This window comes from Chaetodon auriga, chromosome 13 (assembly GCF_051107435.1).
Source record: "Chaetodon auriga isolate fChaAug3 chromosome 13, fChaAug3.hap1, whole genome shotgun sequence".
In the NCBI taxonomy this organism is placed as follows: domain Eukaryota; kingdom Metazoa; phylum Chordata; class Actinopteri; order Chaetodontiformes; family Chaetodontidae; genus Chaetodon; species Chaetodon auriga.
Genome location: NC_135086.1, coordinates 7,391,400 through 7,415,863, shown reverse-complemented (window position 1 = coordinate 7,415,863; position 24,464 = coordinate 7,391,400). Strand labels below are relative to the sequence as shown.

Sequence of the window (24,464 nt, the reverse complement as noted above, 5' to 3'; positions counted from 1 at the left end):
AGGACTTGAAGTGTTACCATTAGGGCTACAAATGTGAGTTGCGTGTGAATTTCTTAATACAGCTGTTGTGGTCAGTAGTCAGGAAAAGTAGCACAACTGTCAGGATAATTATTCGATGCTCCGTTAAGATGTTCTGCTGCAGAGGCATTCAGAAGTCGTCAGTGATGGGAAGATTACACTCCTTGGACAAGGATGACACTTCTGACAACTCCAAAGTGATGCGTTTGTCAAAACACATCTCATAAATATTCAATAAATAGCTAATCGCTTTTGAGAATGACTCAGCTGCGAGGTACCAAGTCCAACAAAGAAGAAATCTTTCAAAACAAATACATATGAAAGAGAGAGGCTGGTGTTTAAAGAGTAAGAATAATGTTTTTGATCATTTACTGGAAATGTAAACTATTTTTTCCAGCAGGCACAGCTTTTAAAAGAGCCAATTAGTAATACAAATATCCAATAGACACTATGTATCTTGGCTTTCTTGTATCTCTTTCAATGTTAATTTATTTTAGAAATTAACTGCTATAGCTTATTTTATGTGTTTATGCCATATTCTATCTCTTCCACACATAACACTGTGGAAAAACTACAAAAATATTTAATTTGACCAAAGCAAGACGAGAACTACCCATAATCATGCGACTAAAATGTGGCAATAAATGAAAATGCAATGCCAAAACTAACAATGGATCAGTCACCATTCACTTTATCCTGTTAATATCCTGTCCATGTCAATATCTCAGCAGCAGCCTCCTCCTGCAGCTGGCTGAATTAAAGCCAAATTTCATCCTACAGTAGCATCACCACCACATGGGTTGCACGACCTCTGTGCCATCTAGAAAATGGTGTGACATGAGCACAATGTAACCCCAGAGAGGTACTCCATCACTATACGTCTGCAGATTAATGGCTGAAAATGTCACAGGGAATAAGGTCACGCGCCAAGAGACATGGCTATGAAGAGACATCTGAGCACTTCCAAGTCTGAGTTGCAGTTCCATGGTCCACTGAGAAGCCAAATGTGCTGCTGTCAAGCCCTGGCTTGCAAACACACATAGGTACGCGCACACACACTTAACACCGGCATAGTGTGGCCTCTGTGATGAGGGAGGACAGACACAGGGTAGACTTCTACATGGAACATTAGACATGATTAGAAACCATTCCCTGAAATGCCTCTGCCACTCCGATGGCACAGCATTACAGCCGAGTCAGAGCGGACGGCCGGTTCATTCTTCACTGCGACACGTGGCATGACGAGCTAAAAACTTTGCTGATGACGTCACAAGGAAACAGCTGTGCTTCTATCAACCGCTTATTACGCACATTTTGAGGTATCGCATTAGAACAGCTTGATGGAAAATGTTGAAAATTTTGTGTAAAAACGAAAAAGATGAAGACACATTCTGATGTAGCAACCATTTACCTCACTGATGACTGAAGTAGAAGCTTCATCTCTATTACAGCCGTGTCGCCTACACCTCCAACTTCTGATGAAACTATTCTTTGCCTAGTCTGATTTATTTGCTCCAAACCGCCAAAGTCACACATTCAAAAGTTTGTTTTCGATCTTGACAATTAGGTGGAAAAACAGCTTGTGTCAAAGTCCAGGAACAAATGCACCTGCATGCAGTGAGGGTGTACATGAAAAAGCTGCATCAGCCAAATTACAATATTTCATCCGTTTTTCACTGAAATATGTAAAATTTGTTCTGCGAATGCCAGAGCGCGAGTTGATGATCATCAATCAGCCAGAATTTCTAGACATTCTCAAAATATTTGGCTTGAGAGGCTTAACTTGCATTTTGTGACTGATGATCGTATTATCGTCTCACATATGTGCCACCCAGTGTTGTGGGTGAACATCAGCATCTTATCAATCTCTGAAATAACTATTATTTCCACCTGTGATCAAGCCCGCTCACAACACTCACCATACAAAATGTCAAACACTGAATTCAAAAGCTGCACTAAAAACACTCCTGAAGCTCACTCTCATTGCACCCAGTGCCATGAAGCAGCAGATTGACAAAACAAGGCCCTGCTCTTGTCAAATAATATTAGAAATGTGGGGGTTTTTTTGCAACGCAACAGCATTTGTGCAGCATAAACACACAATGTGGTGCAGATTTGTAACTCTGCTGCAAGTACTATGAATAAGCTCCTTTATTAGCAACGCTGTTTAAGGAAAAAAGTGAGGGTTACACCATGTTGCCTCCAACCATCCCCCACTTAAATTAGAGCCATTGCCTTTTTGTGCGTGTGTCTCCATGAGGCTTACAGCAAAGTCAAAGCAACACAAACTGCCAAGCTAATAAGGAAGTGTGTTTGCAGTGGAGCGAGAGCGGCAATATTCTGTGTTTTATTTGGCACGAAACAGGGGCCAAGATATCAAGGCGAGGTTTGGAAAAGAGGGGAACGATTTCAGTGCAGTGTAAAGGCAGTGTGAGAGTCGGCCTGAAGTGTCCCACACCGAGTAATGCGCACTTTCCTCTAAAACAGTGTCGAAGACTTCACGCCACCTGCTTCTGCCCTTATGGCACGTCACCTGAGACATCTTATAACAGGCTTCAATGTCAGCTGCTACTGGTTTCCTTCAGAGAACCACAAGATACTGTAATGATGTACGGAGACACGGATTATTTAAAGCTGGAGAATATTCAGTCAATATCAGCAGTTATTTGAGCAGCGAGAGGATTTGCCCAGTGTCACAGCCCTTCACTCTCAGCATATCACATTTATAATCAATTTCCTTCATAAATAATCTGAATAAAAAAAAACCCCCCGAAATGTTTATATTCATGCATTTTACTAATCTAATTATACACTGCAGCCAAGTCCATGGGAAAAAAAGGACTATCCAGTCAGGGCTGGGAGGAAAACCTCTTTTCCCATAGAAAAATACATGCTCCGAGATATTTGATTTGTACTAATTATGTTGTTGTTCTATTTCACCAATATCTATTTGTCGAACATTTTGAATAGCTGCTGAGGTGCAATTTTCTCAAAGCCAGAGCAATAGCTTTATCAATAGTTCCCCTTTGATTGAATTCCAGCTTCAACAACCTGCAACAAATCAGCATTTGCAGACACCCACTAAGCAACACCATAATCATGTTTGGACTGAGAAAATCAAATTCTCAGTCAATTATCTTGGCCTCAATGGAACTGATAATGGTTGCTCTTAAGCAGTAAATTGGCACCATTTAAATGTAAACACAATGTTTCACACTGAATGTGTTGGCTCACTGTATCAGGTTTCCATTTTCTGGTCCAGGGCCACTTCTTCATTGGTGGGCACTGGTGGGGGTGGAAGGCAGGATGCTGGTGTACAGAGGGGTTCTTGGACTACATCAACATTATCAGTAAATCCCATCATAGTAACACAGCAGTAAACCCATGCTGTGGGCAAAGCCCCAGCTAGGCTCTCCGCTGGCATTCTGCGGAGCCAAAAATGATGTGATGATATCACAAAAGCTGCGTCACGGCACGACTGAAGACAGTACGTTGTCTTCCAGTCAGTCTGGATGACAATGGCATATAGTTTGACACCTACACAGGCTTAAAATACAGTGCCTCACTGTCAGGCGTAGCAACAAACATCATGCCATGTCAGAGTACTCTGAATGTGAAAAATCTGTGGCATTGTTGCACATGAGGTAAATGCTGGTAAGTCATTCACGATGGCAGAGTAGTTGAGTTTGAAGGGTGAGGCTATGCTTTTACAATATAGCTCCTTTGTTATTTAAATGGTATTCCTCCATATACAACATACATCTTAATTAAGTCTCGGTATTTCTGCACTCTCAACTGAATGATCCTAAATACAAACCAGGCGTTGAGTAATAGGGACAACTAGCAGCCAATGTCCATACCTTTTTATTTATGGGGCAGGTGCAATATATCAGAATCAGGCAAACCAATTTTGTAATGCAATTTTCAGTGATGCTAAAGTCAGAATTTGAATTGCTAATAAAAAACAAAATAAAAAATGCAGCATTAAGTTCATCATTGGATGCTGCAATTAAGGGTTTGAAAAAAACTAAAGTTCAACCTGCACTTTTATGTCAAAACGGGATATTTTTTTCTCTTTGTCCATTTGATGAAGCCTTGCTCTTACTTTGTTGCAGTGGCTTCATTTATAGATGAGACATTTCCTAGAAAAAAACACTTTTGATTTCCCTTTCCAGAACCAGCAAATAGCCCAAAGCAACAAACCACCTTCTTTGACATTCTCACTGTCAGTTTTCCCTAGAAATAATGAGGCTTATGTCAGCCAGGAAGATGACCATTTGACTCATCTGTCAATACTAAAGCCTGAGGATCCCTCAGCTGTTTTTTCTTGCCATGCTGTATACGAAGCTCATTGATTCTCTCAAATGACCCACATCTTCAATGAATGACCTGAGCAAGTTCAATGTAAAAGTGATCCTAACATGAAGGCAATAAAACATACAGCAGTGTAAATGTACACACGAGGTGTTTCGTATTTCAGAGACTGGGTTCTTGGTCCTCTTCTCAGCATGGGTTGGTGTTTTGTGCCTTTGTAGAAATGTAGATAAATATTGCTCATGTTGAAAGCACAAAACACTATCTTTATTCAAAGAAATGTGAAAAGTTCAGACTGTCCATGCCAGCAGCGGGGTTTTGCACGATGGTATTTGTTGTTATCACTGCTGCACATATTGCACCCATCTATGACCATGTTGAATGTGGAAGTTGCAGCCTCCTGCTGCTCTTGGCTGATTGAAATGGTTCGCAATGTTTCAGTGCGCTGTCTTTGGAGAGATTTTTCACCCTCTGGTTCTCCATTTTACAGCTTGATTCCAGCTGTTCTAATGCTTCTCGCCTAGTCCTCGGAGTATTTTGGTGAGATTAACAGTTGACTGCACATTCTATGGAAATTGTGGCACTGTACAGGGATGGAGACTGAGTTTCTAGTATGCACTCAAGTTTCACAAATAAACTCCACACAAATATAAAGCAGCCACGCAAAATACACACAAGTAAGCCCATACGCACTGGGCACCATGTGCTGCAGTACACTTCAGTAAATAAAATCATCATCATGCTAATGAGCAGCTGGTTACATGTCTAAACTCAACTCATGGTTTCTTTCTGGGCTGCTTTTAAGTTAACAGAGGAATCCAGCTAGCTATTGTGATCAGGTAAACACTGTGCAAAGCACTACCTTCTTCGATTATTTGATATCAGTGTGTTGGTGTTGTTTCTACAACATCATAATTAATGTTGCTCCACTAAAAAGTGAAAGTAGTGAAAGCTAAAACACTATTTAGAGCAGTGACATGGTTGATATAATGTGCCGTGGTTGCCCTTTGTTGCCTTAAAGACTCACAACCCACAGGTGTTTTTATTTGCACTGGACGAGTAGATCAGTGCTGAGATAATGGTCCAGTCCCCATGTACACAGGTTTTTCAAAATCCATGTTTTTCTATGCAGTTTGGCCTTTCATCCACACTCGTGCATTTTTTGGATACTGAAAACTGACCTTTTAGAAAACTTCTTTTCAGAAACTCTGTTTGCAGCGTTGACTTGTAGACAGGGACATCAGAGTTTTTGACAGAGCAACGGTCAAAATAGCGCTAGTGCTAAATTTGCTGACAGAACATTTTATACGTTTAAACATAAACATACAGTTATTTTTCCTCTTATTGAGGAACAGAGGATCAGAACGCATTGCTACATAAACCAACACTCCCACAACACAAACCCCTTCCTACTACTGTGAAGACGGGTCATACTGTCGCCATTGCAGGATTTGTAATTTAGCAGTCGGACCTCCAGTTGCACATAGCCTACCTGTAATAGTGTTTGTCAGGCTTCTGATTGGCACATTGCAATGATAATCTGAAACAAAATATTATTGTTGTATTGTTTAGCTCTACTAAATGCATCTTGCAAAATGAGGTTTTAAGGTTTAGTTGGCCAAAGTTGAACTAGTATTAACATGTACTAACAAATATCACTCCTGTTGTGTTTTCTCTGTAGAAAAGATAGTAATAGCTCAATCTTTACCAAATGTGGCACATATACTCCTTATAAAAGGGCCACAGTTGATTTTTTCATGCACTCATGGGTAAAGAAAAGTGTAGGATGCCATTTTCCAGACTGTAAAACATGTCAAGTATGCCGCAGACATAAAATACATGTATATGGCCTAAAGCACGCTCCAAGACCATGGTGGCTGACATTAAATATTGAAATTGAAGGCTTTAATATTGCTTTATCCACACTGGGGGATTCACACAAAGTCAACGTAACGTAGCCGTAACAAAACATCCTCTCAGTCTAACTCCATCTGTGCGTGTATGTGAAATCTGAATTCTTGTTTTCTTGAACTGCCAATGTACTGCCAGTATAAAAGACAAGCACAGTACATAAGCTACACTAGACTGTAAAGAGAATAGAATGACAAAAACGCTATCAAAAACTTCCATAACTGGCTAAATTGTCAAAAGTTACTCTTATATTCTGCATGAATAACCATCCAATACGACCACAATCCACAATCCTTTAGCTCGACATTCTCTGTGCGTGAGGGAAGGAGTGGAGTGAGCTGCAGACATCTTCTTTCTCTTCTGTTTTATTTGCATCAGTGTTGTTACAGTCAGCCCGTGTATTAGGAAGTACATGCAGTAATGTACTGTGCAAATATCAGGGGCAGGGTATTTACAATGGGAGAGACAGAGGTTGGTGCTATTGAGAGCGGGGAATACAAAAAAAGTCGATAAGTTTAAGCATATGCAAGACAAATATTAATAAGAATATGTGCAAAGTTATAAGACAGAACAACATTCAAGTGATACATAAAGATTATTTACTTAATAGGATGTTTAATTTCAACATTTTCAATAAGCTTTGAAGGCCTCTGCGCCGCATCGCTCCTCTCAGCAATAACACTTCTCAGCCACAGTCACACAGCAGGCTTCTCGCAGGTTACAGTATTTCCCAATAACAAACAATATTTCAGAAAGAAGAAATACAGCACAAGCTATTGACTCTGATTTCCAATCTGATTTTCTTTTAATCTCACAAGGTGATTTGAATAAAAATCACTTACGTGTTGCTTGTCTGGGTGCACACGCAAGTCTGTCTGAATGTCGAGAGTGAACTCAAAAACAAAAGGAAAACTCAAAACGTCTCATTAAATTGATTACTTGCTCTGAAATTACACTTTTTGATTATAAGAAATATACAGAATGAAAATTATATAGTTTTTTGCAGAATGACACCTAAAAATGTATTGCAGACCTGTCTCATCACAGAGTGACTCATTTGCCGGAGGACAGTGGTGGAAAGCTGCATCCATGCAACCAACAATTAACTGCCTTTACTGTGCAAAGCAACTGAAACTGGTGTGAGTGCTTGAAGTGCAGCATGTATGAAGGGTGTTGGCTATCGACTCAAGAGTGGTGTACCTGACTACCTGCAGGACAATGAGCCATGAGGTATCCTGCAAATATTTCATCAAATAATGTGCTGATTGAGTTTTAATGGCATTGTTTGTGTATATGAATGAACAGTTCTGCTAATCGTTGGTTTACTGGCTTTAATTAGCCACCAAGGTCCGCGGCCTTCAGTCTAGCTCGCTGATAGCCTTCGCCGGAGGCAGTAATCACGTGTCATGATAATGACGTAATTTAAGTTAAAGTAACGGACAGCAGGTAACAATCAAACTGCAGCATTAACAATGTGTCCTTGTGTCCAGACTGGAGACTTGAGCAGAACTTCCCGAGCTTCACACACAGATGACACAGATTACAGTATCAGACTAGTCGCTAACGTTTTGCGACCTCAGCAGTGCGCTGTTATCAGCTGATGGCTGCACACTCACTGCCCAGAGGTTACAGCCCAGAATCATCCTGAGCACAGCGAAATAAGAAAATGCAGGGAAAGGGCAGGCCTCTGCAGATAAATAGAGCACACACTTCCAGTCAGCCATAGGTGATGATTGAGAAGGATTACTTTTCTATAAGTCTATACAATGTTTTTATGGAAAATCCTGCATTATACACCTTTATAAAAGAAATTCCAGTTGAAAGCAGCAAAACGATGCCACAGCAGAAGACAAATATTTTCAAAGACTGAAAAAGATAACAATGTTGGCTGCTTGTTAAAGTCTTTCTGGTGTATCATTACTTTTAAGAGCCCTTGCTGAGAAGACACCCGTGTTGAATACTTTCACAAAGATAGATTGATGTCCTAAAAACACATAACAATAACAATATTCAGTGTGTAACCTGTCAGCTTTCACTTGAAATGAGACTTCCTGGAGAGTTTTGGTAGTCGAGTAGTTACAGCAGGCCTCTTCACTTGTCACTATCAAATGAAAGTAAAAAATGCACAAAAAATATTTAAAAGAAATAAAAAATAGTTCTGTGCAACAATTAAATTAAGTAACAAGATGGCAAGAAAGAAACTTAAACACACTTTGCCTCTTTCATGTAAACTGCACATTCCCTAAAAAGACACTTATCTTTCTTTTGTCTAGTTCAACGTTAGTTCGCTACTCTGTGTGTGAGAATACATCAATATTTAATGCCACAAAAGGGCAATTCCATTTTCTCATCCTACCAACTGTTATAAAAACAAGGATGCAGCGCTTTGGCTGCTGTTCCAGAAGAAGACAGAGAAAGAGCAAAACAGGGATGAGCTTTAAGCTGTGGCTCCGCTCTCCAGAAAGTCATTAGGTCATAGAAGTGTGGAGGATGGTCGGCAAGGGGCCTTTAATAATGAAGAGCTTGTGATCCACAGGGAAACACTGCCTGGAGCAGACATTCACACCGAGGCGGCTATGGAAATGAAAGATTTTGAGGTGCAGAAAGGTCCCACCACTCATCTAAAAGAAACAGGCTGGCTAACACTTCTTAAAGTGATAGTTGTTTGATGTGGTTGACGACGTTTTTAATCTCTGACAGCATCACACCCTAAATTGCATTTCTCTTTCCTCACTGAGGATCACGCATAACGGACACAATTCTTGTTTGCACGTGCATGGAGAGTTGTCAAAGTTATCAATAAAACCCACTAATTATTGGGAAAAAAATGATCTGTACCAAAATAAGCAAGTTCGACATGCAGGAGAAGACACTTCCTGCCTTTGCAGAAAACAGATTGGGCACATCAAAATACTGGCCAGATACAAATCCCCCCCTCGACTCTCCCAGGCTTTGAATAAACATCCAAATTTAGACCTTGGTAGCAATTTAGAGGAAAAGACCCGCAGCTCCATTGGCCGTTGCACATTCTATATTCTCAAACAGCTCTGCAGCAGGACTGTATTCATGTCACAGTGTGAGCAACGGGGCTTGACTATCAGATGCCACATTCATAAGCTCCTATCACACTCGAGCTGACCTGTGTAATACGTATGCTTGTCTTTTCTGAGCAATAACAAAGCAACATGACTCTTATTCCTCCCCGTTTCATATCTTTAACAATAAAACCAGTGACTTATAGCATAAAGACCTGCAAAGGGTACTGTTATATTAACATTACCGCTTTCGTCCAATCCCATTTCTTCTCTCCCAGTACGTCCTCTCAGGTTATCTTTATCTATTCCTTAGAAATCTGTACACCTCGCTGTGTGGACCTGATTGGGATCGTTCGCCTGCATATGAGGTAACGAGAGGCTGTAAGTGCACATCACCTCCGAACGTTTCTACACCAATAAAAAAACTGAAGAAACAGCAGCTCCTTTGGGAAATATGCTTATTCCTGCTGACAGTTAGATGAGAAGATTGACACCACTGTCATATCTGTCCACTGAAGCTGCAGCCAGGAGCTTATAAAGACTGGCGGCAGCTTGTTTGATTTGTAAAATATGATGAAATATAATCAAAAAACAGCGTGGTTTCACAGGGAGCTATATGTGTCAGACTACCTCTAGGTCGGGCGCAATAACTTTTTAAAGTGACGTCAAAACTCCAGGAAGTTACTGCACTGGGACAAGTGTGGCACATTGCCCCTCATAAAACCACAATGTGTTGTTCTTAGACTTTTGTAGCTGTAACTGCAAGGGCACCAGACATATAGTGTTCATGATGAGATTTAGAGGTGCTGCTAGGTGTTGCTTTCTTTTTTTTTTGACTCTGAATAGAGCCAAGCAAGCGGTTTACCTTTGCTCTCCGTGCTAAGCTAAGTTAACCATCTCGTGGCTGAAGCTTTGTATTTAATGGACAGATACGAGAGTGCTATCGATCATCTCATCTAACTCTTGGCAAGACAGCAAATAAAACCATTTTCCATAATGTGAAGCAATTTACTTAATGCGGATCATTCTCATTGATACAGATCGATTTAATGAGGTTAATAGTGCTGCCAATATGGTGTCATTGTTTTTGAATGAGCGCATCCCCATTTGTCACCACAAGTAACCATCTCAGATCTCTATATTTAGCCACCGGTAAAGTTCAGTTCTGGCAAAGACATCACCCTGAGACCTCCTCGGGGATACTGTACCCACACAGATAAGCGACATGTCCTGTGTGAGTGAGTGTCTCGGGGAGACAGATGCTGGAGCCTGACCTCCGATAACTGTGTCAGGGAGCTTGGCGTCATGGCAGAGAAATCGAAAAACTGGTGCACTCAGAAAACACACGCTGCCTGGAAATATCTCCACAGACTTAATTTCTGGATTGAAGCTACTGCATCAAAGGCTTCAGGGAGCTGATACAGTACTCCTTGCCTTGACCGGCTGTTGCGAATGATGAATCAGAGCACTGAGGTAAATTTGAGTCTGACATGAAAATGTTGGTTAGCTGAACAAGACTAAGGTCAAGAAGAGAGTATCTAAAAATGAGAACTGTCATGTCATGCTTGCCACAACTGATGATGACAGCCCTTGAAGACACTCTTCTTGCAAGACTATTTATTTTTAGAATTTCCTTCTTTTTTTTTTTTTTTTGGCATGTACTGTAGTCGCTTTTAAGGAGCTTCACACAAAAAGACTTGACACACCTGACAAGACGCCGTACTTGTCAACATAGTTAATAGGATGCTTTGGTGAGCTGCATCTCAGGAGAGGTCGCTCAGTTACAGAAGCCACTTGTCAGGTAATTTCTACCTCTGCATAAGAGATTAGGCTAAGAGTCGCACAGCCAATTACTGTCATCACCATGTCTCGCCACATTAATGCACAGAAGACAGATCCATCTTGATTGTTGTACAATCTCGGAGGTTAATAACAGGGGGTGAAATGTAATTGCTGTACATTTGATTGAGCCAAACTCATGAGCCACGGGATGAAACACTTTAAGAACAGTCACCACTAAATCAACACTCTGTCATATTAATCAAATTCACCGTTAGGCACAGCTTTTGGATTTATTGCTCTGAATAAAAGTCAAAATGTAAATGTGGCAGGACATTTATTGAGTGGTTGTGATTTATATCTGCTGGTAACCTGACACATTGATCAGAATGTGCTTTTGTTTATGCAGGCGAGCAATTTGTCCCCTAATCGATTAGTCAATCGACAGGAAACTAATCTGCAACTATTCGGCAGACAGATGACAGAATTCCAGTTTGCAGATTTGTTGCGTTTGTCTTGTGTGATCAGGACCTGAATATCTTTGGGTTGTGGACTTCTGGTTGGACAAATAAAGCTCTTTGATGAAAGTATTTGGACTACAGGAAATTCTGATGGGCCTTTTTCTCCATCTCCTTACATTTTATTACAGACAAAATGAGAAAAATGCTGGAATAACCAATAATCTACAGTAAATTACACTGATAATACCCTGTTGCACAGGGTGCTCAGTGCACCATCAATGTGTGGTGCTTGGAAAAACTAAGCTTTAGTCTACATGTTATTCATGCATTTCATTCAGCTTTTGTTTGAATTATGAATTTATGCCTATGTACAGTAGCACATCAAAATGTATAAAGATTGCAACCTTCAACTTGAACTAGCCTGTGTTCAGCATTGAGCATGAACACTCCATAATTCCTGCATTTCATTAATTCCTGCGAGAGTTAACGATGCTCACACTCAAAGCATGAGCCGCCCCACTCCACCGTTGGTTGGCTCACAATGATATTCTCACCCTAACCCTAACCCATCTCACTCCTCATGCCCAAACCTAATCAAGGCAACCAATTAAGTCAACAAGTACTAGCCAAGCAGAGGTAAAGTAGAGCAGGTGATGACTTTGCCATACTAGGGAAAAAAAACTGGCATGCTGGCATGGTTAGTAGCCTTTGCAACTCATTAAAAAAAGAAAAGAGATGAAGATGAACTACTAGATCATTTTTCATGACTGTAAACTTTAAAATTGAAAATTCTGAACTATGAATGGGAACTTCTTTTCTTCTTTTTAATCTGTGTGAACTGATTTTTAAATTAGCTCCAGTTAAGCGTGACTTGCAACAACTTGAGTTGTGCTGTCAGTGAACGTTTGCACAACCACCCTGCAGATGTTAGTTTTCTGTGGCTCCGACCGAAACACAGCTACTTCAACTCGAGGTGTTTTTTCATTTTAATCCTCATATGCTCAGGTCTACAGTGGGCCACGGTAGAACATCTTAATTTGGTTATTCGTCACGCTGTTTTAAACAGGTTCCTTCTTTTTTCTTTTTATCTGTCTCTGTTATTCCACTTTGTTCTGATTAAGTGCATTATACTATAATACATTTTCTTTAATATGACAATAAACAGAAACTACAGCAAAAACAACAACTGCCATTTCCTGGTTAATGAGGATAAAGTGATTCTGTAATGATCAGAACAGATGTGATGTCTGCTGGGACAAACATGACACAGTCTTTGGCTTCAAGGGCTTGAACAATCAGAGTTGACAATGATTCATCAAGCATCAAACTCTGCACTAACTGCTGTTTGTACATCAATTTCAAACCGTTACTTCAAAAGCAAGCAAACAAACATGGCACAACACCGATTACAACAGCGATAACACCTATGTCGCAAAGCAACCCTCGCGCAATCTGTTGCTTCGAACGAGTGCGCATGTTGCACATCAACATAAATGTCTCCCCAGCATGGAGAAATGGATCACGAAGGCATAGTGATTAAACATTTCCGAGAGAACGGTGCACTTCTTCACCGCTTTCTTCTATCCTAAAATACCTTCACTGGTGCTGTCTGTGCTGCCTTCTGTTCACCTGGCCCCATCAAACTGTAAAATTTTCTTTCCTGGAATTATGCCACTGATTTTTATCCACCAAAGGCTATTAATTCCTTGGACAGGGATGAAAAGAGGAGCAGGACATGAGAGAGCGAGCGCGAGAGAGAGGCAGACAGAGAGCATATTAAAACGATGAGACAATAGTCTCATAAAATAGAGTATTAACCTCACATGAGCCCCGGCTAAACATAAACCAGCCTGCACTTATTGGATTACATAAAACAAGCCAAAGTTTAAATTATGTTTGGTCACTATATGTACAAATGTTGTCCAATGTTTGAAAATAGCACTCAGCATAATTGCAGACAGGACTGCAGCACACTGTGATTATATAGTTAATTGCCATGCTAATACAGGTTGTCAGGCACTGTGTGTTCCACAGTTATACAATCGTACAAATAATTCACTTTCTATGTCTTTGGATGCTTAATTGTGAGTGAAACAAGGCCAGGTGGAAAAAAATCATTTCTCCTTAGTAAGTCTTTCTACTCCTTGGCAACTGTTTTCTTTGATAAAACTTAATATAACACACTTATGATGAGTCAGTGAGGCCAAATGAAAATACCAAACGACACCAATCAGGTGAGACATTCACACAACAGGGGTCTCGTGTGCTCAGCCAACAACCTCCTCTCTATAACAAAGCAGGGTTTATCAAATCTTGTCATGACCTCAGGTATTAACTCCACATTTTCATCCGTCGTCTCATGATGACTGTGACTGTGAGCTAATGTGTTTCCAATAGCCGAATACTGTCCTGGTGTGACCTTTACTGGATAATTGTGTATCATTGATTGGCCACCTCCTACTGCATGAAGTGCAATTTACACCTAATTACTATTGCATACCATACCAACACAATTCCAAACACACATCTGCACGCACATGCATGCCTGCGTTACACACAAACACACACAGATGTTTGAAGGCGTTTCTGCAGACACATCTGTTTTGCAAGTCTTTGATTTATAGATGCAGATTATTGGTAAAATTCTATTAAAAGGCAGTAATGCAAATACTGATATTCATGATTTATAACTGTATGCTAAAAAGCTCAATCTATGATATAATCAGTAAGCAACAGAGGCAGTTATGATGTTACTCTGTGGTTATAGAGTCAGTTTCCATGACAGAGCGCATGACTCATACTCAGATCAAGCGATAAGGGCTGCAAAGTAAATATTTTCCATGTTAGTTATTTGATTTGAGGTGGACATTTTTGGAATGGTTCATTCAAACCAGTTGATTCTTGATTGCAACTTGCAGCTATGATAAGCATTGAAAACATTTGAAAGCTTTTTTTTAATATTTTGAAGCAATGCTAAATTCAACTATCACAAGTTGCTCCCTGTGAACTTTATTACCTTTCCATAAATAAACACATATGACGTCTGTTCTAATGTTACTGCAGAAAACATACTCGAGCGTTAGCAGTTTGGACGTCATACTGAGCATCACTTCTGTGATTTACGTCATGTCTGTTTGACAGTGTGCTCCCATTTTGCTGTTTTTCCCCATGAGAAGGAACTACCTCCTACTTGCGGATGGCTCCTCATTCTTTGTGCTTTTGCCTGAATTGGGAGCCCGGGGAAAAGTTTTACATGGGAATGAGAGAGGTATGACACGGCTGATCTAAAAGAATGGGCAGTCAACATTAACAGTAACAGTAAATAGAAAAAAAAATCCAGCCATTCTTCTTCTTCTTCTTCTTCTTCTTTAAAAGGAGAAATGTGGGCACTACTCTTCAACTGTTGACATGTCTAACGCCACAAAAGCAATCATAGGAATGTACTCTAAGAGAAACATATTAAATCTCTGTAAGTCCAGAGGGGGTTTTATTTCTCTGGGGTTTTCTTCTTGGTGAGGGCTGTTTCAGAAACAACTTGCCCTTATCAGGCATTGAGCAGTGAGAGATACCTGTGACAGCTGACATGTTTGAGGCCCAAGTGCTTAATCTCTGGTCTCTGGTGCGAAGCGGTGAAGCACATCACTGAAGCCAGAGGGGAGTGCCTGCATGTATTTCAAATCAGCCGACACAAGAAATGGAAAGGGAGAAAACTGCGTAGCATGAGAGTGAGAGCATTGCTTTAATCGTATCAAAGACTTCCGCAAACAAACATGGGCGAGCTGTGATTGATGGGAACACAGTTAATAGGACTCCCAATCCAACACTGTGTGAGTAGGGAGGGTGGCGAGGATCAGAGATCAATAGCAGCTAGGAAGCATGTTAGGGAGTCGTACTGAATCAGACTGATGACAGCTGGTGGTGATGTATTTGGCAATCTAATTTTAACACAAAGTAACTCAGTGATGGTGCTGCCACAAGTCTGAACTCAATCCTCGTGGGCCAGCGGCATCACAGCTGTTGAATGAATTGTGTGCTTGCTGCAGGTGTAAGTAGGGGCAGCAGTGCGGTTATATCTTTGATTTTCAATTCATGCACTATGCTACGAAAGTGCATTAAATTATTCATCTTTAGTGGCCATCTCACAAATATTTTAGGCCCAAAAACCTCTCTAATGCACTGTCAGGCTTGGACACAGACTTAAACTGACTCCTCCAAATTCATATTGAAACAATCAGCCTGGTGGATATTCTTAGTGCAGCCCAAAAATTCATAGCAGTTGACAAAAAAATGACTTTCATGTAGCAACTCGTTGCCTTGCACACAGGCATGAAAACGATGCCAGTAATTTCCCTTTCTATCCTCCATCGAACTGGACTGCACAACAGAGAGCTCTGCCAGGGAAGACAGCCACAACACAGACAGGGCACAGACATTCAATTTAGAAAAGCTTATTTTGTGATATGTGCATGTGTTTTTCTGTCTGTTTGCACGTTTGTGTGCCTCTACAATACACACAGTTTGCATGAGAAAAGGTTTTTACGCATCTCGGGAACCAAGAAAGCCTAAATGCTGCGTGCCTTCCGTAAATACCGTACACCACGCACTGCCCTGCATCTTTGCTAAAGATGGTTTCATTCTGCGTGTTCATCTTCTGGTTAATGACTGAAATATACTGCAGCTCTTTAAAACCAATGACTTGTGAGAATGAAAAACAAATCAGGCAAAACGAAAATATCTTCAGTTCTGTGGTCAGCTGGTCCCAAATTACCATTTTATGTTTAAATTCATGAAGGAAAAATTATGGATTATTACAGAGTTGTATATTAAAATGAATCACCGAGATAGCTCAATATTTTTAATTGCTTAAGTGCACTAGTTTCTCTTTTAAAAAAGGACACAGCGCAGCATCACCAACTGGCCTTAGGTTTGTCTGCTGAATGAAGCTTGTTGGGGAACGGATGAATCCCTCCCCTGTTCTGGTTTTCTGGGCCAAGTCTGCATGATGGGGCCCTGAGCCCTCGGTCTGTGCCAGGTGGCAGCTGGGAGAGAGAGTCCCCAGCCAGGCTTCAGCAGCCCTCACTCTGGTCCTCTGGCCACTACCGTTGTCACTCGGGGCTCGACACCAGCACTTCTGACCTGCAGATTGGTCATGGTCCGTCTGCAATAGCCAATTTGTCTTTTGCCCGCAATTTGGTGGGCCAATAATTTCAGGTGTGTCCCACCATTCAGCAAATCATCATTTTAAAACTATGCTAGGCAATATATATAGTCCGCAAAATTTCAGAGTTGGCCACTTTAAATCACAAAGTTGTGCTGCAACACAGCAGAGCATCCATCTCTAATCTATTCACCTAAATTAAATCTTGCTGTGTCTGGTATGGAAACTCGCAGGAAACGTTCTCTTCCCACACAAAGTGATGAATCAAATCTTAAAGTATTAATCAGCAAGATGCTTGTTATTGGGGCTGGGCGAGGCTCGGTACACACGGGCTCATACATTAACCAGGGGATGTCCATATTGCCAGTTTAATATTTGGACGCGAGTGTGCCAAGAAGTATAACAGCTTCTTCAAACAACAACGAGCAAACTCTCTGTGCAGGGTGAATAGCTCCCTCCAAAGACGCCTGGCCCTCAACTCTTTTTAAATTAACAGCACGCTTCATCATGTTAACTCTGACAGCTCATAACACTAATATAACGTTTTCTGTGTCATTTTGTCACTCTGCACACTCCAATGAAGTCCAGAACAATAGAAAAACACCTCCACCAAAATGATTTAGGTCAGCCAACTGCATGCCAACCAGTCAGCTAATCAATCAAAGGGGCTCTGTTCTTTTAGCAAGGATAGACGCCGGAGATTAAAAGAAAAAAAAAAAAAGAGACTTGACAATTAAGTGTGAAGTTAGACTATAAAACAGTGAAGTTAATACTGCAGCTCCCTCTCTGTACTGTATATATTTAAACAGTGCTCTCCACCACCTATTCCCATGGTAACACAACCTCTGCAGAAGAGGTCCTTGCTACCTTAAGCCTGTATTTAGGTGAATGTTTGAGGTGTATGCTGCAGTGCATACATTAGCCAGCTGGTCAAAAGCTAAATAAACAAAAGAGAAGGCCACAATTGCAATTCTTTGGGCCAGTCTGGACAGAATGCAGGAAGGTGAGAGCAACGCTGCCATCCGCTGCTACTGCATTGGACGTTGACACACGCTGAGCGCTGAGCAGATATACAGGACAAGACTGCCTCATAGTTTGCTGAATTTGTGTTTCAGCAGATGGTCCTGCTTGTGCATGTGCATAGGTTTTTCTCCCCGTCTCAGAGCACATTACATCACCCTTACATTTCCTTTTATGATGCCTTCTATCTTATCCATCACCCACTAATGACCTCATACTCAACTCGACTAGCGAGAGAAGCGGTTTATCCCACCACTGCCCTTATGAGCCCCATTTTCATTAGCATATTTGGCAATAAAACAGTTATGCTTTCCTCCGTTAATAATTTATCTACACTTCTTTATCAAGCAGCCATTTCAGTATATGTCGGAGCCCAGCTCTTAGATTCTACTGCAAGATGGGGCTTCTCTGAGAAAAAGACTTATCGATTCGTCATTCACATTTTAGATTGTATTATATTTTGGAAAAATCTAATATGAAGCTTCATGCCACCTGCATAATTGATTCTGAGCAGAACATCATGACAAACAAATCATGTGGGTCAAAAATGAAGCTCCTCCTGCCACTGCTAATCAATGCCGCAAGTCAATTTACAGCCAATGGCTTTCACAACCTGAGCCAATCCATTACTGATTCAATTGTCACCCATTAAGACTGCGAGAGGTGATATTAAAAGGTGACACTATCAAAATCCAATGGCTTCATTCAATAACTTTGTTCTGCAGGAGTCAGCCCAGCCCTACCATCATAGTGTACTCCGTAATGAGACGCGTGGGGGCTGCTTCATTGCTGCCTCCTGTAGCTTGAGGCAATACTTCACCTCTGCCCTGAGAAAGATGTAAGAGCTCAATGACAGCAACACTTAGCTGACATCACCGGATAGACGTGTCAGCTGTTTTAATGTCTTTTCATACCTCGTAAAGACTGAATGCAATCCTGCAAAAAATGCTGTCTAAGCATTTAGCTGAGACAAACCTCTGAAAACCAGTAATGAGTAGGATGATGTTTGAAACACTTGAGGGGAAAAACACTGAGGTTTGATATAAGTGCTTCATCTGCTCGTGTACAAACTGAAGCTGACCTTCTCAGCATGTTACCAGCTGACAGGTTGATCCGACGACTCGTCTGGTTTTCCAGCCAAGATAAACTTGTGAGGCAACAGTCAATAAAAAGCACCTGAAGTACAGAACGAGGGACATGACTGCCAATAACAACACCAGCCAGTGCCCACTCCACAAGTTTCCTTTTGCTGACTTCTACTTGCACAAGAAGAAACGCAGTGCTGACTGGTGCATCGCCTCCTATTCAGACCACCCGTCCCTTCATCCCGTCCTCTGCCTTCTCTTTATTTACTCTTCCTAAATCTGCTTTAACTGGAAACCACATGTGGTTTCTCCACTCTCTGGGTGAAGACATGTTAGCCGGGTGAGTGCGGGCCACTTTCCGTCCTGAGAATCACCTATTGCTGAGGTGGACACTTTTGCTGCCGTGTCAGAACAGGATGCGGAGAGAAAAACCGAGCTACAAAGGAGGCCTTGCAGCTGGAGGGCTCATTTTGTGTCAATGCCTTCCAGAAAAAGACGCAAAACAGCTATGAAAACAGAACTCGGCCCAACCTTTGAAGGTCAACTGTTAGTCACTACCCTGCAGTTTTGTAAAAACAACATCCTGATCTTCATATAACACCAACTGAATGTCATAGAAAGGCCTCATGACCACTAAAAACAGTATGAATTCTTGGTTTAGTGTTGCTAAAGGTAAGTGATTTACATAATCTCCATTTGGTTGCAATTTTTCATGTCTAACTGTAATGTAGTGACCAATTTCCTGTTTCCAAGGCATCTGTTAAATGGGATAGGATACAATGGTGAGAATGAACGTTCATTTAACTGAGCATCACTAAAGAAGCAGAATTATAGATAGTCAGTGAGCACATGTCAGATTATGAATGCCCAAATCCATGAATTGTTGAATGGTACACTGTGCCAACAGCCTGTCTTTCATTAGACAGCGATTCAATGAAATTAGGACAATTTTAACTTCAAAAAGAGCATTAGTCAAGCATTTTTGTGCCTAACAAATATTTATCAACACAATGACAGTACTTATGATTGCTATTATTTGAAGTAGCTGTATTTGTAGTAATTGCTTTTATTTCCATGTTTTGCCAAACATTTACTGTAGTCACTCCAGTATATAGAAAATTAATAAATTCATAAGGAATCTTCTGGTAACAAATATACAAACTAGAAAAACAACAGTTCTAACATTACTTTTAATTCTATATACTTCCAAAAAACATATTTATCTGTAAAATTACTCAAAATTGTACACCACTTAGCATAAGAAAATAAATGCTACAGCCTGAAGTTTATCCTAAGGCTTTTTGCCTCCTCTCCCAGGCTTTTTTCCACATAACTGGCTGAGTTTAAGTGGTACTCCAGTACTGTTGCACTTCCATAAAGTTAGAGGACTCACAAGGGACAGATTTTAAAAAGAACGGTCAAAATCGAAGCAGCATAGGCTGAAATATCTTGACTTCTACTCCCAAGTATGGCTCAAGATCCAAAAACACTGCATCCTGCAATTGCCACGATGAAACTTGAGGCTATCAGAAAAAGACTTGGGCCTGAGCAGAGAACATGACATCATCAGACTTTAGAAAGCTCTTCAGGTTGAATTATATTCCTTCTGACGAGCATACTGAACATGGAGTGCCCTGTCCTTTAAATTCTAATATGAAAAGCCAGTCATTGTACATCATCCATGTTTACAAAAAATCAATTTATGTTTGTTTTAATCTTATTAAACAAAGGACTGTGTGGTTTCCAGTAAAGTAGAACAATAATACAATAGAAAACACAATGAAATGCATCATTAAGGTCATAGGCCAGCAATGAACAAATCAATTCAATCAATTACTAACAGTAAAGCATTTACTGAGTGGTAAAAAAATACCAGATTTCAACAGAGAAATTAAGCCTGGAGTGGGTAATGTATATTAGAAGCATTTTTGTAATATTTGCTAAAATGTTTTTTCACGTCAACAAATAAAATGCTGTAACAAATTAAATAAATAAATAAATAAATCAGTATCTGTGGCTGTTACCGGCTTGTAATAAGCCCATCCAACCATTTCATTCCACAAAACAACACAGATATATTGCTAAAGCTATAGCGAGCTAGTCACATAAGAATGGCTCAGAAAGTGCAGCCCAAATGTCTCAATCCTAACATGCTAGCTTAAGAGCTGTGAGCGCTAACAATAGCCAGGTTCATCGTTTACGTTCAGGAGCGCTTCAACATCTTCCTCTCGCAATATTTGCTCGGCTTTGCTCAGGTTTGGCGCCACGTAGCTCGCACTCCCTCGGCTGACAGACTCTGGTTCAGCAGCACAGAGCACACACCCACAGCAGTGAGCGGTACCTGCTGGGCCGGGCAGCTGAGTCAGACTGAAAGGTACGTTCATGACGGTTATTTCGCTGGTGTTTATTTGACTGCGGCATTTAACAGAGTTACTTATGCATTTTTATCAAAAAAAAAAAAAAAAAAACGGTCTTCTCATCACTCCCCAATGCTTTTCTCATGGACTCGTCCTTCAGCAGCACTCAGGCGTGTTTCCAGGAGTGGCTTTGGAAGGAGGCATGAAAGGAGTGGATGGGATTTCTTGTTTGTAGACTTCCAACATTTAACTTGCTGGTTTCTCCAACATTATTACTCCCAGCTTTAAGATCCATGCTTCCATATACAATTTAATTCTCTGTACTATATTCAGATGGTACAGTATCCTCTCTAGTATCCTCAACGCTCACAGTTTTGGTTCAGTCCATTTTTTTTAAATTAATTTGGAAACATTATCCTAAACAGGTGGTGGCTCTCGTTATAAATAAAAAGGAAGTCTAAGGGGTTTAAAATGAAGAAAACCAACAGACTCCTTTGTATGTGAATCTCTACTGGTCATCAAACTGCACACAGACACTCTATGACTTCATCTAGATTTTGTGGCTGCCCTTTGCACACTCACACACGCACGCACAGGCAATCACACACACTTCTGCGATACTATCTCACTTAATTAGCTCCTAAAGGCAGCCTCCCCTGCATTAGTGCAAGGACCTATCTGTGTCTTCCACTATACCATCATCTATTAAACGCGGTATACATTTCAAACAACCTTGAGCTGTTTGTGCTACATGATGCTTATCTGGTGCCGAGGTCACTGACGGAGATCAAGGGTATTTTGATTTTTAAAACAATTCTAATAAACATACTGGCGTGTCTGAACTTCTCGGGCCCGTCGTTTTGTCACATCAGCAGTGCGCAGCCATGCCGGCTCGGCCGGGTCAGCGTGCTCAATGTTAGATGGAAACAAGTGATAAGGAGTGGAACGCAGTGGAGGCACTTCAAAGAGACAATGTGATTCTATGAATGAGCTCTGGAAATGCTTCAAGTTCATGTAGAGGAAACCACGGGCTCACTGCTTGGCATTCAACGTCACGACGCCATTACCACAAAGCAAATTAATTTCTGACTAATTTGGCTAACAACCAGCTTTGGTGTAGGAAGAAATAAGAAATGCTATTATCATTAGTGTCCATTTAGACACAGCTTTCATTTCCTCTGGCTGTAATGCAGAGGAGCAGGACGGCACTGGTTTGCAGACAACGATGCAGTTTCCAAGTATGTGTCCGAATACATCTTAGCACAACTGTTCTCAATTTAAATGTTGTTGTAGCCCAAATGAGGCAATCCAATCTGCACATAATTCTTCACTTTGATTCAAGCTGCACTAATAAAGCCCAGTGCTGCAATGCTGACAAATGCAAACTCCAAAGAGTCTTTTAAAATTTCAGGTGGGTGTGTTCTTTTCTTTCACCCCCTCTCACAGCAGGGGCATCCTCGGGGAGTTCAAGAGCCAAATTCATCTTTTCATCTCATGCACAGAGAGAGGTAAACAGTGTTTTTCTTGCCTACTGCGACTGCCAAGCAAACTAAGCCACTGTTTTCCATGCTGTGCTGGGGGGCATTTAGTGACATTTGGGGCGGTCTCGCAACAAGCCAGGTCTTGAGAATGAATGCTATGCTAAAGGATGAAGAAGTGAAGGAACGGTAAAGGGTATACTAAGTTTTACAAAGGCATTCATTTTTGCTTTTTTGTTGAAGAAAAATGCTTTGACTGCAATCTTTGTCACACTATACATAGCCTACCCTGTGCTCATAATTCATTCAGCATGTCTCTAATGAAACGGGAGCCTTGAAAAATTTAAAGGCTGGACAAAAAGAAGTTGAAGTATAGGCCTGAGCACAAATATTTAAGCTAAAATTCAGACTTCCATTGGAATCACGTAGCCTGCTGATTTTAAATGCTTTGAGGATCCATAAAACTACTTTCAATAAGTAATGCTCAATGACTGTAGCTGTTGAAGATACAGGCAACATAAACTGAACTCCAGTCTGCAAATAAAACAGCCTGATAGGTGAAGGAAGTTTGGCTGGCTTTACCCTCAATGATCCTCACATTCCATATGACACCAAAAGGAAAGAGCGCTGAATGTGAGAAGCCCGTGAACCAGCACTCAGCATGAATACAGATATGCTGCAATTTAGTAACAGACCTCAAATCCATCAGCCTGTCAAATTCAGACATGCAACAGTCAACGTGCTTCACAAGAATGAGTGCCACTGTGAGGTACTGCGCTGGAGGTCTGGAGTTGACCGAGCAGAACCGGTCTTGTGAATTGCGTCTCCATCAGATGTTGAGATGATCCCACGGCAGAAATGAAGGCTACAGCTCCGGGAGAAACAAAACACAGTTTGGCACGGGTATATTTTCACCTGCTGCACTGTGGGATTGCGCTGCTACGCGCCTGCAAAAGCTCTGCTAAACGGGCAAGTTCGTTACAAAGGTGGCGCCGTTATTTGGCGTTTATCAGCTGGGACGCGTTAAAATGCAACATTTTTAACATCCCGAATGGCAACAACAGAAAGGAGACCGACTTCCAACGTGGCATCCCGCACTGGACGAGAAATAATGAATTAGCAGTTTTAGGTGATCAACTCTTTATCAGTCATGAATTGTGCCTTTTAAGGCAAACAGGGATCCAGCAACTGCACAACGTTTGGCGCCCGTAACAACACCAGACTGCACTGGCCTGTGGTGCCAAGTTTCATCGGACTGCGCATCCCCGACGGCCCGGGTTCATCCTTACCTTTATCCTCGTCCGACACTGTCGAGGGCTCGGCGCACGGAAATAATCCCGATAACAGGGCTAGAAAGGCGAGTAGAAAAAACTCGGACATGTTTTCGGAGAGCGGGCTATCAAGAGCCACGGTGCTTCTCCTGCTCCTGGTCCGGGTCCACTCTCCCCCTCCACCACCACCCGGCTGTCGAGCGCCGTTATTCAGTGAACCAGTGCGCAGAACAGTGCAGCGCTCCCCCCGCTCCGCGACACATGCACACCGCCGCTCCGTACAGCAAACAGACGCACCGGAGACTGCAGGAGAGATGAGAGTCAGAGGGACGGAGGGAAAGGCGGGGTGGGAGTGTAGGAGGATAAAGAATGAGTACGTTTCCTGGCTTTTCTCAATGATTAAATGCCGTCAAGGTGGCGCAGCTCGCCTGAAATTCATCACGTTGGTTGGCTGTGCAGTCAGTGGAGTGCGAGTCAGAGGGGGGTCCTCCAAAAAGAATGAAAAGTAAGAGGATGGACGATGAGGCACGAGTAAATTCAGCTTCTCCTGCACAGGGTTCAGTAGTACTCCTACAAA

The 24,464-nt window shown here is 41.4% G+C and overlaps 1 protein-coding gene across 1 annotated transcript in view; it reads right to left on the bottom strand.

Annotated features, from left to right (window-relative positions):
- lrp1bb (low density lipoprotein receptor-related protein 1Bb) overlaps positions 1-24,255 on the bottom strand; it is a 238,283-nt gene extending 214,028 nt beyond the window's left edge. Inside the window, exon 1 of the mRNA XM_076746483.1 lies at positions 23,906-24,255. Within this exon, the coding sequence (XP_076602598.1) occupies positions 23,906-23,996 (91 nt within the window). The 5' untranslated portion in view covers positions 23,997-24,255. The remainder of the gene's footprint in view (positions 1-23,905) is intronic.
- Between the last annotated feature and the right edge of the window lie 209 nt (positions 24,256-24,464).